The sequence below is a fragment of the Mycteria americana genome, chromosome 12 (genome assembly GCF_035582795.1).
Source record: "Mycteria americana isolate JAX WOST 10 ecotype Jacksonville Zoo and Gardens chromosome 12, USCA_MyAme_1.0, whole genome shotgun sequence".
NCBI lineage: Eukaryota > Metazoa > Chordata > Aves > Ciconiiformes > Ciconiidae > Mycteria > Mycteria americana.
Window position 1 is genome coordinate 11,286,923 of NC_134376.1, and position 17,126 is coordinate 11,304,048.

Below are 17,126 nucleotides of genomic sequence, written 5' to 3' on the forward strand. Positions count from 1 at the left end.
TTCAATCTCAACTGTACAAGTCGTCTGAGATCTCTTTTGGTTTTTGGAGCCAGTAGTCAAACTCTTACTTTCCAAGAGCTGCTTCTGAAATGCCAGTAAAGATTAACTGCTTCAGAGGCAGGAAGTATGGATAAGGATATGGGCAGAATATGTGTATTCTACACATCTTGTGTAGAATAAACTCAAACTCATAATTTGAGGTAATTGATTTCAGTCTGCTGTAAATGTTTTACTTCCAAGTGGCATGGTTTGAGTTCAAGCTGAACAGAATATTGGGAAAACTGTTCTCCTTAACCATCTGCTTAGTTGCAAACGAAAACATGCTCTTATGCCTGTGTAGGAAGACAAAGTGTGACAAAGCCTGAATCACACATGAACTTATGGTCAGCAGCCACAAAGATGAAAGCATGCCCTAGTTACCTTTTGCAGCCCCACATTTCAGCCTGCAGTCAAATGCAACTTAATACTGGTTTTTAGGTAAAGTACTATTCTTTCTGGAGGGTGGAGGAGGTGTACTTATGAAAGTACTTGTTAACTCTTGTTAACCATGTCTTGGTTAACAAGACATTGGTAACTTGTCACCAGGGTACAATTAGGCAGAGAAAGTCTGGATGATGCAATCTCTCCTGTGTATTGCTGATTTTTGATTTAGGATTCCTCAGTTGGCTGCAGGGTTATGTTTAAAGCTTTCTCTTGAGCTTGCATTATTTTATTCTGGGAGATGGGGGAGGAGAGAAATTTGTCTTCCACACCTCTTGTTCAGATGATATAATACCATTGCTGTTGGATATTCCTTAGTTGACTCTCAACACCAAAACTTTAATACAAATTTTAATTTCATTGTTTGCTTCCCACAGGAGGAAGGTTGGGGCAATGAGAGCAAAGCAGCAACATGAGATCCATCCCTAGATACACTTGATTCCATCTCATTCCCTGTATCTGGTTAGGTAGTCTTTAGTCCCTGAGATGTCCAGAGCCCTACACTTCAGGTAGCATCTGTAAAACCACTCTGGTGAGCAGAGCAGACAGTGCAGATTTATTTTTTTTTTTTTCTTTTAGTTGCTGTTAAGCCCTTCTGGCTTGACAATGTTTTTGACACTCAGATATGTTGGTACTTTTATCTTCTCAATGTAGGGCTAGGAACTGTCTTCTAATCTGTGCAGTGCTCTGGGCTGTAGTGAGGTTTCAAAGTCATCTAGGAGCATAATGAGATTGGCTTTTTTGGTGCTTTTTGTCTGTGGAGTGTCATTGGAGAAACTGCATGTGTTTTTCAGTGAGATAAAATAATTTATTTTTATTTCCACTAACTTACCAAATTATTCCTTTCTTGCAGAATAATTATCCTATTCTTTTTGAAAAGTATAGCAGCACAATAAGTGCATCCCACTCCACAACCGCTTATTTCCTTCAGTAACAGGAAGAAACATGCTTAGTATAACACAGCAGCTTAGTTTATTTGGAAATATGTTTAACTTTGCTGAAGAGATTCAGTAGGCCTAGGGGAAGGTACAAGAGAACCATTTGCTGGTAGAATTGGTGATTAGTACAAATAGCACTTCAGCAGTTTTGTTTGTCTCGGTAGACCAAGATCCTTTCCTGAATATAGCCATGTTTACCAGTTCGTAGAGGAAATAGTGTGTCAAATCCACCTTGAATTTTCTTCTTTTTCTGATGCCTTGCCTTCTTTCTGAATTGATAAACAGCCAGGATTTCCAGAAGAGATTTTGGGTGCTTCAGTCAACCGATGTCCCTCTTTGCAGACAGTAGCAGATACCTGAAAATCAGCTCTGAAATGATGCCAGTTACTCGATGTAGTCATCTAAAGATATTTGTCTGATATTTTCTGCTGATTTTACATATGGGGATTGCATAATGTGCTGTGTTTATAGGATCATGGAAATTACAAAGCCCCTCATTTTACTTGGGAGTACTCAGTGGTCTAGTCTGATTTTTAAAAACAAGGACCAAGATTTTACACACTTAATTCCTTCCTAAGTTTAGTTTGTTTAATTACAACTATTATGTTTGAAGTAAGCCATTGGGGCTCTGCTGTGTTCTGGATGGACAACACTGTAAGCCAGTGTTGAACACAGTTGAGAATCTGACCTCACAGTCTAAAAATCCAGGACTTTATTGCTAAGCAGCATCACTGACCCCCTTCTAAAGGAACCACTGGTGCACTGCAGGCAGGCTGTTCAAACCCACCCAAATAAAAACAGAACTGAAGCATTTGCTAATTAAAAACAAACCAAAGAAAACCTTTCAGCTGAGCCAAGCTAGAACTTCTGAAAATGAAGTTCACTCTCATTAATACTCCCGTAGTTCAAGTCCCTTCGGGGTGCTGGCTACCAGCGCTAACTGTATATGAATATTACATATTCATACTTGCTGTGTTTTCTTTTCTTCATTTTAATTAAAGGAGGGGGCTCTGTAGCCTTGTAATGAGTGTTGCATCCCAGAAATGTCTAGCTCTGCTTCCTGTTAATGAAATTTTTTCATACAAACATACATTCTACTGATTTCCCTTTTCTTCCCAAGGGACTATAGATTCTGTGCAGCATGCAGGGATCACCCCACTCATCAGCACAGCCTGGTTTAAACACCAGTGTGCCTAAGTCACCTCTTGCCTCACAAAAACTGTGTGCAAAGTCCTTTTTCAGGACCCTTTAGTTACCAGCATTCACAACATGTAACAGTTGATTCTCCTAAGGCTTTAAGTTTGGTGCTTCACTACAGGGTTTTTTTCTAACTTCCATTTGCCTTTGTTAATGGCACTGAACATCTGCCTCAAGATACTAATTCCTGATGTCTTAATTGGGTACCAGCAAATTCAAGAGGCTCTTGAATTTTACAGAAGCCAGTGGGTATTTCTTCCCCACCAGTGTGTATTCTCCCTTAAAAGCAGTTTTCCCCATAACTGTTAATGTACACAGGTGCTATAGAGTCCAACCCATACCAAATACAGTAGATACTAACAGCTACAGAGCTTAATGTGATGTTGTATGTCTCAACAAGGATGCAATAACTATATGTGACTATTCAGCCTTTCGATATGTTTTGTCCTCTTTCCTGCATCTTTGGTCAAAGTAATTAAAGTGCTTCATGTCTTAGTGGAAACCTTTTGTGGGTTTTTTTTTTTTCCTCCTTGATCCTTAAACCTTAAGGAACTTAGTGATGTAGGTTCTTTGTCTCAAGTGAGTCTGCAATACTGAAACAAATGATTCTGAAATGCAAATGTTCTTCATCAAATCAGTCCAATGCTAGGGGTTCGGTTTTATGTGTGCAAGAATAGTCTGAGTTACTTTAGATGGTGTTTATCTCCTTGAACCTTAATAAGATCCTTTCTCTCTCTGAAAAATATTACTGTTTATCCTTTTTGGGTAATGGCTGTTTAATTTTTTTCTCCTTTCATATAACTGTGATTCCTTTGTATATAAGTGCACACTTCACTTAGCTGGTTTCACAAAATGGAAGTTCCTCTTGAAAAACTTTATTGTAGGAACATTTTGCTATCTGTTTGTTATTTCTAAGCCTGAGATTTCCACATTAGATCCATGTACATTTATTTTACTATTTACACCTATCACAGTACACTTATATGGAATACCATCACACAGACAAACCAGCTACTGACAGCTAATATAAAGATATTAGATTCCACAAAGATTAATCTGCATAGAGACCAGAAACACATTTAATGGTGAAACACAGATAAGTCTTTCTGTATTTCCCTTAATTTTAAACCCATTTTGTGTAGAATGTGATCTTCCTACTCCAAATATCTACTTCTGTATTTGTATATTTGTCTTGTGGTCAATTTGTCTTGGGTGGCCAGTGTCTTCCTATGCTTGATAGTTTATATTTCTTATGGTCATGAAATATGCAATTAATAGTTGTTTTAAGCATTGTTTAAATATTAGTTAAATTTTGTTTGTCTACCACTCTCCTTCCAGCAACCTACCAGTGATATGTAATCTCATACTGCATGTAACTTTAATAGTGGACAAAACTCTCTGGGTGACTATTTCTCTGACTCCGTGTGAGGTGGAGATCTAAAAGAGAAATGACACAGCTTTGGATTACATCATCTATTTGCAGATTGCTGTAGCTGTGCTTGCTAAAGCTTTACCAAAGATTTATTTTCCCTGGTGCAAGCAATATTTGTTTGACTTGAGTAATTCAGAAATCATACGGGATATAAAAATCTATCTCTACTTGCAGCATCCTTGACACTGATCCTCATTCTTTAGGAAGAATTGGAAGCGAAACTCCACAGCAAAGTAGTTGAACATCACACTAGTTTAAGTATTTTGTATGCAACATCAGTTATCCTATCAGTTGCACTATATACAGCATTGCTACTTGTGGCTTTTGTTTTACGAAAATGGGCTATTTCAGCAATTTTTGAGTGCTGTTTGTCAAGGGGGAAAGTACAACAAATTCTTAACAAAGTGATGGCCTATTAAAATTGCTGTTTTACACTTTCCTGGATGAAATATACCCTCTTTTCATTCACTTTTTTATCACTGGGGTGTTTTTGTTGACGCTACTACAAATCTTTTCTGGTCACTGGACAGCCACTATACAGGTTTCTTTTGTTTTTAGGCATGCGTGTTGAGTGATCCATGCAACAGTGAAGAACCTGCCATTGTACATTCCATATGTTACTGTTGTACCAGTTGCTCTTGATTCCATTAGCAGGATGCTGTTCGTTCCCCTCACCCTACAGTTCCATTCAATGAAAACATTTGAAAAGACAAACATGGTATAGAGCCCAGAGCTACATGATGTTGCATTGTGTGGCCCCACAACAATCTTTAATAATAGCCAATCCTGCTTTGGCAATGGTGGGCTTGCCTGGAGGAGGTTCTGCCTTCTTTTCTGCTCGGCTGCCTGCAATGTTCAAAACAGGACACCATTAAAACCAAGAGCTAGTCAAACTATTTCTTCCTACTTCTGGCTTAAAGAATGCAAGCCTTTCCTGCCCCCCAATTTTTTAACTCTTGTTTGAACAATACATCTTGGTTACTACCAACGTGTTGTAACAAAGCTGGTATGTGGATTCACACTGCTCAGGAAGTCTTATCTCTTCAGGGGAGGGAGTTAAGAGGGGCTAAAGAATCCAGACATCTCAATGGGAGGGTAAACTTCTTCCATCTTGTTCAATCCAGGTGCCCCTTTTCACAGCCATAGGGTCAGATAACAGGTCCTTCCACAGAAAGTCATCTTATTGTGTTTAAACCCCAACAACTAAGGAGTTGAACAAAAATATGCTGGAGTTTATTCCTTATCAACTTGGATGTCATAATTAGGAGAACAAGATAAAGGTAGGTTTTAATTTTTCAGGGTGAAAAGAATCTTTTTATCTCCTAACATTGCATTTAAAAGCAATGACATGAAGTAAACTAACAAGGGAGATAAGTCCATGCTCCCTGTGACTGAAAGGGTATAAATAATTAGTGATGCATCTTAAAAATGTCTCTATCAACCTTGTACTTAAGATGTAAGAAATTCGGGGCAGCTGTTGAAGTTTGCAGTCTTTCCTCTAGTTTCCACCTTGCCTGCAGTAAAACAGGCAAACTTTGCTTCAGATATCCTAGCATATATCTTAAGAGGGTTTTTTCCCAGTTATTTTTGCAGAACCAGATGGGAAAATGATTGGCAAAAATAAATCTAGTTGCTTACAAAAGCAGGTTGTCGCAATGTGTATTCAAATATACTTTGCATATTTAAATCATACAAAGCAATTTTAAACAGGCCATAGATTACTTAGATTCAGTTTTAAGGGGTAATTGGGCATCTGAATTCTAAGTGGCCAGCAATTGCTGACACACTATCTTGTTTCAGGGTGATCTAGCTAGATTAACCTAGCTTTTGGTAGAGGCTGACCCAGCATGGCCTTTGAAAATGCTCTTTTATCCAGTTGTCTTTGGAGTTTTTCCTATTGTTCTTGTTTTTCTTAATGTTTAGGAACTCACTGGTAGGAGACTGTGTTGCTTTGTCTAAGGGTTTTAACTTGGTGCGAAGGAAGTCAGCCATCTCTTTGTCTTCTTCTTTCTCTCTGGTGGAAAAAAGGAAAATAAATCTGTTACAGAAATAACAATGTTTTCTCTGTAAATGGGACAGTAAAAGCTAGAGTAGCTAGGATCAAATCGCTAGTAAACAATTCACTTCTTTGTTCTTTTTAAAAACACTTAATTTTGCTGCTTATTAAAGAGCAAAATATTTGTCTAAATGAAAAAAGTAACAAACTTCTTGTAGAATTCAGAGACAGAATTTTCCCCAAGGTTCTCTACTTGTCTCTGATAGTGTTGGATTCATTATATTCCCTAGTTAGTGGATTTAAACCATAATGTATCACGTATTTTAAGTTGGCCTCAAGTGCTTCACAATGCTTCCTCTACAAAGTAAAGCAGAGGATACATAGTGCTGTGACTGTACTGCTTACTTTTAAAGGCCCGCTTAGACAAAAGACTGGATCTCATGGTCGTCTGCTGTTAGCGTTTACCAAAACCAAGTATATTTCTCTTGCCTGAAGATGACAGCATTAGGCCCAAAATAACAAGATTGTGTTGCGAACCTTGATTGTATTTATTAATGATATTTCCATGTTAGTTTCCTTGCTATTTTGTTAATTAAACATTAACAATGAGTGCACTGATTGAATATCTCAGTTTAGAGGAACGGCAGATTTTATTATCAAGAGTTTTAAAGAAAAGCCTTAGGTTTTACTACAAATGTGAATTGCCACTAATGTATTCACATCTGCATAGTGCATAGCAGTACATTTTCAGTAGCCTACAATTAGGCTTCTGTATTGTCTGGCTGCTGCTGAGGTTTTTGCGATTTGCACATTGAACTAGCAGTTGAGAGCTCTGGATTATATTACTAGCTCAGGCTTCTTGTCAGCTGCTGACTTTGGCCAGCTCTTTTTGATCAGCTGCAGGACTCTGGCAAGCTTTCTTCTCTCCTGTCCTTTGCTTGCTTAGAATTTAAATGTGTTGGAAGAGATTATTGTCATTTAGGATAAATGGATTGATGAGCCTTGAGTCTTTACTGTCAAAAGAGACAGGGGAAGTAATAGCAAAACTCTGACTATTTGTAAAGCATTGGGATCTCAGTGCAACAGCTGGAAATTAACTTCTGAGGAAGACCACAGGTTTCTCAGCAACTTTGGGCTAAGATACTGAGATGAAACCATTCTGAACTTGATTATGCTTTAGGTTAGGTAGACCTGTGTTAGTGATTGCATTCTTGGTTTGGGTGGTTTTGGGGTTTTGGTTTGTTTGGAGTTTTTCTTGCTATGGCAGGGTGAGAATAATAATAATAAAACCTGACCATATTAATTTTTTTAAAAAAAAGGCAAATTTTAGATGTCTACAAATATGCCCCTTGTAGAATTCCATTTCATGTCTACTTCTCATGCCAAGAGGATCCTCTGGTAGCAGCAAAAATCCTTCTCTTTTTAATGGTAAATGCCCAGACACTTTCTGGTAGGAAAGTAAGAGACCAAACCTTGCTGTAGTCATGAGATGACCAAATCATTAATGGGATAAAGAGCCACAGAAGTGCAGTAATCTAGTTTTAATGTTTTTTTAATGTTTTTAATGGAGCCAGGAGGAGGCTTTTAACTTGGTAAGGTGTTTTAAAGGACCAGTTCTCTCCCATCAATGTCAATACGAGTTTTGTCACTCACTCCAGTGTAGTATTAGACTTGTGAAATCTCACAAATAAGTTCAGTTGCTTTTAGTTCTTACCGTAATCTCTCCACCTCTGCATCATCTACAAGAAAATCTCTTTTTTGTACCAGTCTATGGATCTTCTGAATCAGTTCATCTTCTCTTTGTTTCTCCATCTTTGTTTTTTCTTTTTCTGGTCAAAAACAGAGAAAAGAGACTATTACTTTGGATTCTAGGAAGCAGGGCGGAGGGTGGGGGGGGTGGACATTGCAGATGTCTAAGAATGAATTGCTGATTGAAGTCAACAGTTCTTCAGACCTGAGTCACCAAAACCCTGGCAAGTTCTGGTCACTGCCTCTTTTCTTTCTTCCACTTGCTGTTTTTGTTAGATCACCTTAATGGTCTGGAGACTGTGGGGCTTGCCAAGCCTACTTTTAATATTAAATTACTCTGCAAGACACTGCTTTGAAATCTTGAAAGAGCTTTAGTAAGAAAACAGTCCAGGATGCTTCATTAAAAGCCATGGTACAAACTCCCTTTGACCTCAGGGGAAATGAGACCACGCCAAGAGGAACCATTTCTCTGTATTTTGAGATAGCTTTGGCTGTTGACTACACCACTTTTTTTCTACTCTGGTAAGGCAGGTGAGCTGCAAATTCACACAAATAGCATCAATTATAAAATGTGGAAAAATAAATGAAAGTGTTTATTTTCCCTGTGCTTCAAAAATCTGAGTAATTAACATATGTCCTTGTTAATTGGCCACTCTGTAATGACTAGGTTGTCTATAAACAATGGTTTTTGTGACACAAAAGATGTGCCTGTCACAAACTAAAACTCATGAATGTTAGCGATTATAGGGCTGTAGTTTAAGATTATAAAGCAAATGTAGTTAAGACTGAAGTCTTCAACCCTAGCAAGTGGAGCAGAGATGAGAAAGCCAGAGGCAAATCCCAGCTCACATATTTCCTCAAGAAGCTGAAAATTTTGATAAGCTGAGAAGACACTTTGTATTAAATCAAGAATTTTGGTTTTGAGCAGTAGAACTGCATTTAGAGAACCATAAAATTAAGTACAATAAGAGTTGTGGGAAGAAGGGCAAGCTGCCTGCAGTCTGATGCATCTGAGCTATGCTATGTCTGCTGATTGAACTTATATTTTGAACAGTGAAATAAATCAGACATTTGAAAATAATTGTTTAATACAGCTTAATTTTGGATCATGGGCTTCCCGATGCTTACTGCTGGGAATTTCTGCAATAAATCTATTCCTTAGTGAGATAAAAGGTCCTTGAATGTGTTTCCAGGGCAATGAAATTCTGTAAGTCTCAATCTCATAAAGTCATACTCCCTGGAGAATTTTAAATTATGGTCTGCCAGTAGCAGAGGAAATAATTTGTAATACAACATAAGGCTGCTTTGTCTGGGATGTTTTTTCTGTTTTATCTTTTAGAAATTATAAAGGAAGGTGCTTATTGACTGCTATGAAGATTTGAGGACCTCTATATTGCTACCTATGGAGAATTCCTGTGATTAATGCTTAATTTGCAGCAGAGAAAAAAGGAGAATGCTTAGAAATCACTGCTTTTTATTGCTTTGCCTCTTTTGTCTAAGGAGCAAGGGATCTCCTCCTCTCACCACTGAAGGTAGAAGCTAGTTTCTACTTCCTTTCAATCTATTCTCTTCCCAGATTGAGATGTGCTCTCCCATGATATCCTTCAGGAAGCTGCCTGCCGAATATATGCATCCTGAATTGGGGCGAAGTACTACATGCTCTGTGTACTAAAAGACTGATCCCATGTCTACTAAAATTGGCTAAACAGTGTCTACTGAAACCAAAGAGCAGGTGTGTCTATACAGTTCTGTATACTAATAGGAAAATTGTGATAAAGATGTTATGAATAAACTCATTTCTGGAAAGTGTTTTTCTAGGTTGTGTGTCAGCACTTAGTTCTGTGTGAATGCCAGCAGCTTCTTTGTCTTCGTTAAGACAAAAGTATTCTTCTTGTGAGTCTGCCAAAAGGTGGTGCTGCTGGAACTGCACATGATTAATTCTTAAGTTTGCTGAGATTTGCAAAGTGCTAAGGAGAAACTGCTGTCTGTGGATCTCTGCTTAAGACTTTGTGACTGCAAAATAGTTTCTAAAAGGTTTAAAAAAAAAAAAAAGCCCACCAAAAAAAAAAAGAAAACTGATCAACCCTCACTGTAAGTTAAAAGTAAGGATAGGAAAGCTGCAGACTTGAAGAGGTGAGGCAAGGGGAATCATTCATAGATATTTTCTAGGATTCATAATGCTTTCCAATACCATTTAAACCAATAACGTACCAACAGTGTTATTAGAAATTAAAAATGTGACCTACAAGTAAAGAAAAAGTAAAAGATTATGAATCCACTTTTGTTGGGTACAAAGAAAAGTGGGAAAGTTCTTATACAACTAAGAATGCGTGGCCTCAGAGTAGACCCATTTCCTATTTCATGAGTGAACTTCTCTCTCCTTTCTGGGGAGAAAGTTGTCCTTTAAAGTTGCACAATAAAATGTGGGGGAAAAAATTAGGATAACTAAAGGAGAGTAAAAACTTGTCCTTAATAGTTAGGCAGCAGCAAATTATTTCTGAAGTGTGCTAGAGGCCATGCAGTAGTATCTAGTGTAAATGGCCCACTGCGGTTGCTGAGTGTTTTGCAGGATCCATCTGTACTTTTTTTTCCTTGAACAGAGTAGGGCTGTTATGGATGATCTAAAACAGCAAAGCTGTAGTGAAGCAAAATTCCTCATTGATTTCAGCTGGAGTTTAGAGTTAAGGACTGCAAAATTCTATCCCTCCTTAGAGCAATGAATTTGCAGAGGATTAAGGCAAAACACAAAGCAGACTTTTGCCCCTTGCTTTTTGTAGAAACCTGTTTTACTTTATTCTAGAAGGTAGATTTAACTACAGGTGTGACAATGAATTGGTATATCTAGGAAAAAAACCATCACATTCACAGTGATGGTTATAAATCCCTCTCCTTTTTCCCTTTTATCTCTGGTATCTCAGCACTCTGTCTTTTCTACCTGACAATCTCCATGCCACTTGGTTCCCTTGAGATTGCCAAGGGAGTGCAAGAACTAGAGGAACGTGCACCTTGTTTGAGTGATATTTGCAGGGCTGCTGCCAACAGAGCAGTGAAATACAGCATGAAAAGAAATTTACAGACCATGATATTAACGATGGGAAGGAAAACAGGAAGAAAAAATAAGGACTAGGGGAAAGAGATGAACCTCAACCTTGGGGGGGGGGAGATTTCTGATTGTCAGGGACAGAGGTGTGTTCCTGATGCCATCCCCACCCATGCATCACCCAAGCATTATCCTAGTATTGAGTTGGAGATAGCCATTACCTGGGATTGCTACCAAACTCTGCAGCTCTTTCTTAAGGTTCATAATGTCTTTGCACAGCTGGATATCATCCATCCTGCAGAAACAGAAAAAGCATGGTCAGAGACATGGAAACTCCATCCTGCATTGATGAGATTGGCCAGATCTCATCTGAACACGATACTGTCCTTTGCCTGGGACCTGTGCATCAGCTTGAAATGCAGAGGGTTAACCTTGGGACACTGATACTGTTCATTCACCAATTTTAACAGATAGCAAAAGGTATTTAATACTAAATGCCTGTTGAGCCCTTGATTACTTGTCTTACTGAGCTCTAATTTGTGTGTAAGTCATAACTGTCACTGCAGATTATTTCAGATGCCTTTTGCTTTCTTGAATGTCACCGAACATTCTGGAATGGGCATCTGTACATTTAATAGTCATGAAAAAGACAGGTGTGCCATGTTGCACATACTGCAGCACCAGTTTTCACTAGGGAAGAAAGCAAGGGTGAGAATAACAGGGAGCCTGGGAAGGGACAGCAGAAGGCAATACATATTTGGCACAGCCAAGACAAGGTTTATATTCCACTACCAACTTTCTTTATGACCTTACTAATAACGTAGCCCTGATACCAAAGATCTGGAAACTGTCATAATTTGGCATCTAACTATTTTGAGGTCTTGTGCCTTGGGTGAATGTCTTGCATGGTTGATGTGAGTGCTTCAAATCCTTGATGTGTGCTGAAAGTCCATTAATGTTAAGACACAGAAGACAGCTAAAAAAATCTGTAACATTATCAGAAACTGCATCTTCAGTTCTTATTGAAACTGATACCTATCATCAGAGCTGCTATACTGAATTATTCCCCTGGAAGCTAGCAAACTTCAGCATTAGCTTCCTGGCAAATGTTTTATTTTAGTGTCTTGACCATACTGGCAGCCCAGGCTCAGGTGTTGGTTCTGAGGGCTGCATCAGGGGCTTCCATTGTGAAACCATTCCCTGAAGAATAGAAAAAACAGACTTTGTGATTAATGGTACATTCTTCAACTCGGACATCACCAAACCATCCTTGCCCACAGATCTCCTGAGTCCTTGTTTCATAATCCTGTGCCTGAAGGGTGGATTGCCTGTTGCCTAAGCACCTGACGGTATCTAATGTGCTGTCAGAACATGGGTTGTCACAGTGGTATTTTAACAGAGGAAACCCAAGAGATTAGAGTGTGTGTGTGTATGTGAGAGCGAGCGCACAAAGGATCATGCAGTCAAATTATTGAATTAAGTGAGGAGTGGAAAAAGTAGGTGTTTCTGGCACAAATAAGATCTTAATCACAACCCAAGAGCTTTTGTTCTCCCTGCTGCCTCTGCGTGGAATGCAGGTCTCCGCAGGGAGCTGTCCTTCAGCTGCTTTGCTCATGTTATTAAAACATGTTGATCCTTTTATTATTTGCTGCTTTGGTTAACTCCATCTTGCCTGTTCTGCTACTTTCATTGTGCTATGACAGCTATTCCTGCTGCCTTTTTAATTCTCTCTTCCCAAAATATGACAGTGAAATACCTCTGATAATAATCTTTATTGCTGACCTCTTTTCTTTGTTTAGCTGCCGCTGTCACCTCCGCTGGGGATCTGCTCTCCCACCATACATCTGTCTTGTAAGACTTACTTTTATTGGGAAGATCAGCATGCTAGCCTTAGGGCTAGTCCATGGTTCACTGCTGTATGTGTTTAGGACACTTGGAGGAGAGACATTTATACTGATGATTAGTCTTACTTGGGCTCCCCATATTATTCATGCTGATTATTCAGCAGCAAAGACTGTTTTACTCTTGAGATCCATCACGCTAAATGGTACTGAAATTACTTTTATCAATTAACAATCTTAAACACTATCCCCTCAGGAGAATCAATATTCAAAATGTGCTGGGATGTGAGCAAGCCTCACAGCTCCTTATCCATTCAATGTTCATGCAGTTTGGGTGTCATATTAATATAATGAGTGTTAATATATCTGAGGAAAATGACCATGGTTAAACAAGAAGACAGTTTCTTGGTGAGAAACATTCAATATTGAACTGCTGTATTCAAATGATATCTAGGGGCCAGACCCTCAACTAGTGAAGAGAACAGTGAGTTTCTACAAAAGAGATCTCCATGACATACAGAGAGAGGATATTCTTTTTTTCTGTATCTAGTAGATTAGGCTTCATTCTGGGAAGATCTGAAAGATACTAATTAAATACTTCACTGTATCGTTTTGGCTCCCTGCCCTCCTCAAGGAACTCCCAAAAGCTAATGTCACTGCTCTTCTCTCAGGATTTTCAGGAATTTAAAATATCATTGGCAGTATGTTCCAAGTGAGCAAGATCATCAATGTTCAGTAGTCCCTACAGCCCCTATGCTCAATTTGTGGCAAAGGTACTGGCCTCATATTGCAACTGTAGTTGCAATTCCTCCCATTATTTTGACTCTTTTTAAATCTGACAGCACAGCACATAGCTAGCACTCTCCATATATATTCTTAGTATCTCTTTTTCCTGAGACTTCAACTTTGTTCTTGCCTTGTAACTCAGAGGAGAAAAGTAAATATGTGTCCAAGCATTTAAGGGCTGTAACAGCTCTGTGACAATCTGAATTCCGAAAGTCATAAGCCAGATGTCCTCTCTGGAGTCCCAGCTCTGTAGGCTAGTGCATTTTGATGATGGACAAAGACTAAACCCACCATCTGTACCAATCCCCTTAGCACATGGAACATCTTTCCTCCCATCTGTGTCAAACAGCCTTTGTGTTTCATCCACTCCATGGTGCTGATTAGGAAAAAAATAAAAAATAAAAAGATATGGTTAAATGACTAAAGGAGGGCTATGGGACATATTCATAAAAACCGTGTGAAGGCTTCATCCATCTGACTTAATGAAAGCAGGAGGTATAGTTGCTTGTAACTATAAAGCCCATCACACATCTGCTAGCAAGTAATACTGAATGTAGGGCTACAGTTGCTGTCCTGGGAAAGAGTCACCTTGTTGCCCCCAAAGAAAAGGGAAGAGGAGGTACTCCTGGGAAAGAAAGCTGGTGGAAGGGCATTCAATCTCTACTGGTATTATGAACCCTCTTCTCTTTCCCCCTTATGCTCTGGTTCTTGGATGTGAGCAGTTACAGGAGGCCTAGAAGAAGTTCATGCTGCTTCTGAAAAAAAATAAAATCCCTGTGGATTTCTCATTTGAAGGCTGGATAGTCAGCAGGGTTTGACTGAGAGCATATTTGTATTACTTTCAGACCTCTTTAGGAATTAAAAAGAGCTTTTGGGAATCTTAAGAAGAGAGCAGGAATCTGCAGAGTAGATAAAAGAAAACTCCATTGGGTGCCCTAACCTTCTACAGAGAAGCTGGAGAAACATGCTGAGCCTAATTCTGCAGCACTTTCTCTCTTATGTTGTAAGTCAAATCTCTCAGTGTAAGACAGGCAAGAGGAGAAGTTACGCAGACTATTGTCCAGCTTATTTAAGGGCACTGTTACGCTCCCTGTGCACCTGGCGCTTATCTCAAAGGTGAGCAGCACAGTCAGGTTGTTGGTCTGTGCAGAATGCAATGGCTTTTTCCCTATAGATACAGCATGGCATAGGGTACTGAAATGACACCCTCCAGGCCTGTTTAAGTTATCTGCAAAGCTGCTCATGACATTTGCATAAAATTTGCAATGTACAAACAACCTTTGCTGAACTCTCTGTTCTCTTGAATAGATAGTACATTCTTTCCAGTCCCTGTGAAATCATTTTTGATGTTGTAGAAAAAACATCAGTAAAGCAAACAGCAGTTACAATATGTCATTTTTCCCCCCAGAGCTGAGCTTTAAATGTCTGCCCAGCAATCTTAAACACATGAGTTATGAGTATGATAAAACATTTCTCTTATTAAGAGCCCAAATCCATTCCTGGAGTAATTGCAATAGTATTGAACTAGGGATGAATTCTCAGTGTGCTTTCATGTATTCCTGACACACTGTCTGCAATTCTGCTTTTCTGTTTCTTGATGGCTTATTGCAAGAAACCCCCTGTATGCTTGGAGATATCATGTAAGCATGCATTATTCTTTTCTCCCTTGGTATTTCAGGCTATATCATCAAAACCTAAAAGCAGACTCTCTGCCCAAAAAAAGATAAAATAGCTCATAATGAATAAACAGCATGAGCAAAACATTTTCTAAACATGTCACAAAATGACAGGAAAATAAGTGGGTCGGAAGAGCCTGCAGTAATCTGGCACAGTGACTCAGCCCCAATACGTGTTTCTGTGGTCCAGTTACCAAGAGGAGAATGCTCTGAGCGCTGTCGTTCCCATAAGGTCCACAAGTGAGGTGACAGCATGAGTCACCTCTGCCATGCACCATCTGGACTGAGGGGGAGCAGGGCAAGGAAACAGAGGAGACCTCCCATTCAGCTGTGCCCTGGCAGGTCTCCGAGGCTGTGGAAGATAATGGCAGGCAGGACTTAAAAAAGAAACATTCTGTACTGGACACAGAAGAATTGTTTTGGTTTGTTTCAATAGAAATTATTCCTAACAGCTAAATTTTTCTGTCTTCTTTTCAGCTGAGGAAGAAAACCAAATTCCCTAGTGTAATACCTAGGTATCATCTAGAGCCGTGGATGGGAAAAAAGCAAAAATGATAGTAAAAGACAGTAGGAAAATCACTAAATGCTCACCTTAATGGTCAGCCAAAGAAAAAGAGATGGCCAACAAGTTTGTCAAATGCTTAAGATTTGAGAGCGAGAACTATTAATAACAGCTACTTAAGCATCAAATATATTTTTCATTGATTTCAGGATGAGCAGAGCAGTTCAGTGTATCTAGAGAGCTGCTGCCTTTGCTGAATGACTTTCAAAGCTAGAAATAGATCTGTGCTCCCTCTAGCATGTCTATAAGAGGAGGTCTGAGATTCTTTTGTTTTCTGTTATTGCATTAAAATGCTTGAAGTTAAAAAATGAACGTAGAGTGGTTTTGTTGGTTTCCTTCCCTCTCTTCCAAGAGGGTTTGTAGGCACTTAGGTTATTTTTAGTTCTGTTTTTATATATTCCTGTTCCAGAAGTAAAATGCTTGTAATTGTTTCTGAAGTTTTTGTTTCTGAGTTTCTGAAGACTTTGATAGTGCCAGTCTAGGAGATGGCCTAAGAATCAGATGTCATGCTAAGTCACGAGTTGACATGATTACATGTATCTGGAGAAGGTCTCAATACAGGGATAAGTTGGTGGTGTCACCAGTGAACATGCTGAACACCTGTCAAGAGCAGCCAGTAGTGATGGAGAAATTTGCGTGACTGAAGTAAAGAGCTGTGTAGAAATAAAAGAGAATTGCTACAGACAGAGATGGTAAATGTGCTGTCAAGCTGCAGATTCGTTAAAATAAGGACTGAGGTGGGGAGGAGGGACATCAGTGGAGGCTGCCTTTGGGGACTGCAGATGTTTAAGGCCTTGCCAAACCTGTGGGGAATCTGGAATGGTGAAAGTATTCTGGGAATAGAAGAAAACAGGAAGTTTATGTATGCCCCTCTTCTACATTTGACTCTGTTTTGTCCCTGTCAACTCATCTTAGTTTCTTAAAGCTTCTAATTATAAATCTGTGAAATCACAGGCAACATTTAATGAATATAGCACACATCTGAGTCATTATGGTGTGTGTTTATCACCTTGTTATTTAGCTCAGCACCTGGTGCTGCTCAGGCTGGAAGACACAGAGCTGGCAATTAAGATAACAGATTGCTGACCAGCCTGCTTGGCAGGTCAGGTTACAAATCAAAAGTTCTATGATTAACTTTAACTATTAAAATAAGTGTGTCTATCTTTTCTTGTTAAAAGTGGTCTCTGATGGAGGAACAGTGGATAGAAGCACTGGACCACAACTTGCAAAGTACTGTTGTAATTCAGCTGTCGTTTCAGACAATTGAAGATGGCAGGACTTGAAAATCTCAGTCCCTGGAGGTCATATTTAAGGCATATTTCACAGAAATTCAGAACAGTGTCTAAAGAAGCTGTCTGTATTTCATTCTCACTGACATTGTTAAATTCTCTTGAGCTTGGCCATCTCCTCTGCCAGTTATGAAGTTTTA

The 17,126-nt window shown here is 39.1% G+C and overlaps 2 protein-coding genes across 2 annotated transcripts in view; one reads left to right on the forward strand and one right to left on the reverse strand.

Annotated features, from left to right (window-relative positions):
• The window catches only part of MARF1 (meiosis regulator and mRNA stability factor 1), a 52,718-nt gene that overhangs the window by 34,972 nt on the left and 620 nt on the right, over window positions 1-17,126 (forward strand). The gene's annotated exons all lie outside the window — the stretch shown is intronic.
• The window catches only part of BMERB1 (bMERB domain containing 1), a 56,559-nt gene continuing 40,894 nt past the window's right edge, over window positions 1,462-17,126 (reverse strand). The window contains exons 3-6 of the mRNA XM_075514651.1: window positions 11,054-11,127; window positions 7,758-7,872; window positions 5,979-6,061; window positions 1,462-4,893 (exon numbers count right to left, since the gene is read on the reverse strand). Coding sequence (XP_075370766.1) covers window positions 4,781-4,893; window positions 5,979-6,061; window positions 7,758-7,872; window positions 11,054-11,127 — 385 coding nt within the window. The 3' untranslated portion in view covers window positions 1,462-4,780. The remainder of the gene's footprint in view (window positions 4,894-5,978; window positions 6,062-7,757; window positions 7,873-11,053; window positions 11,128-17,126) is intronic.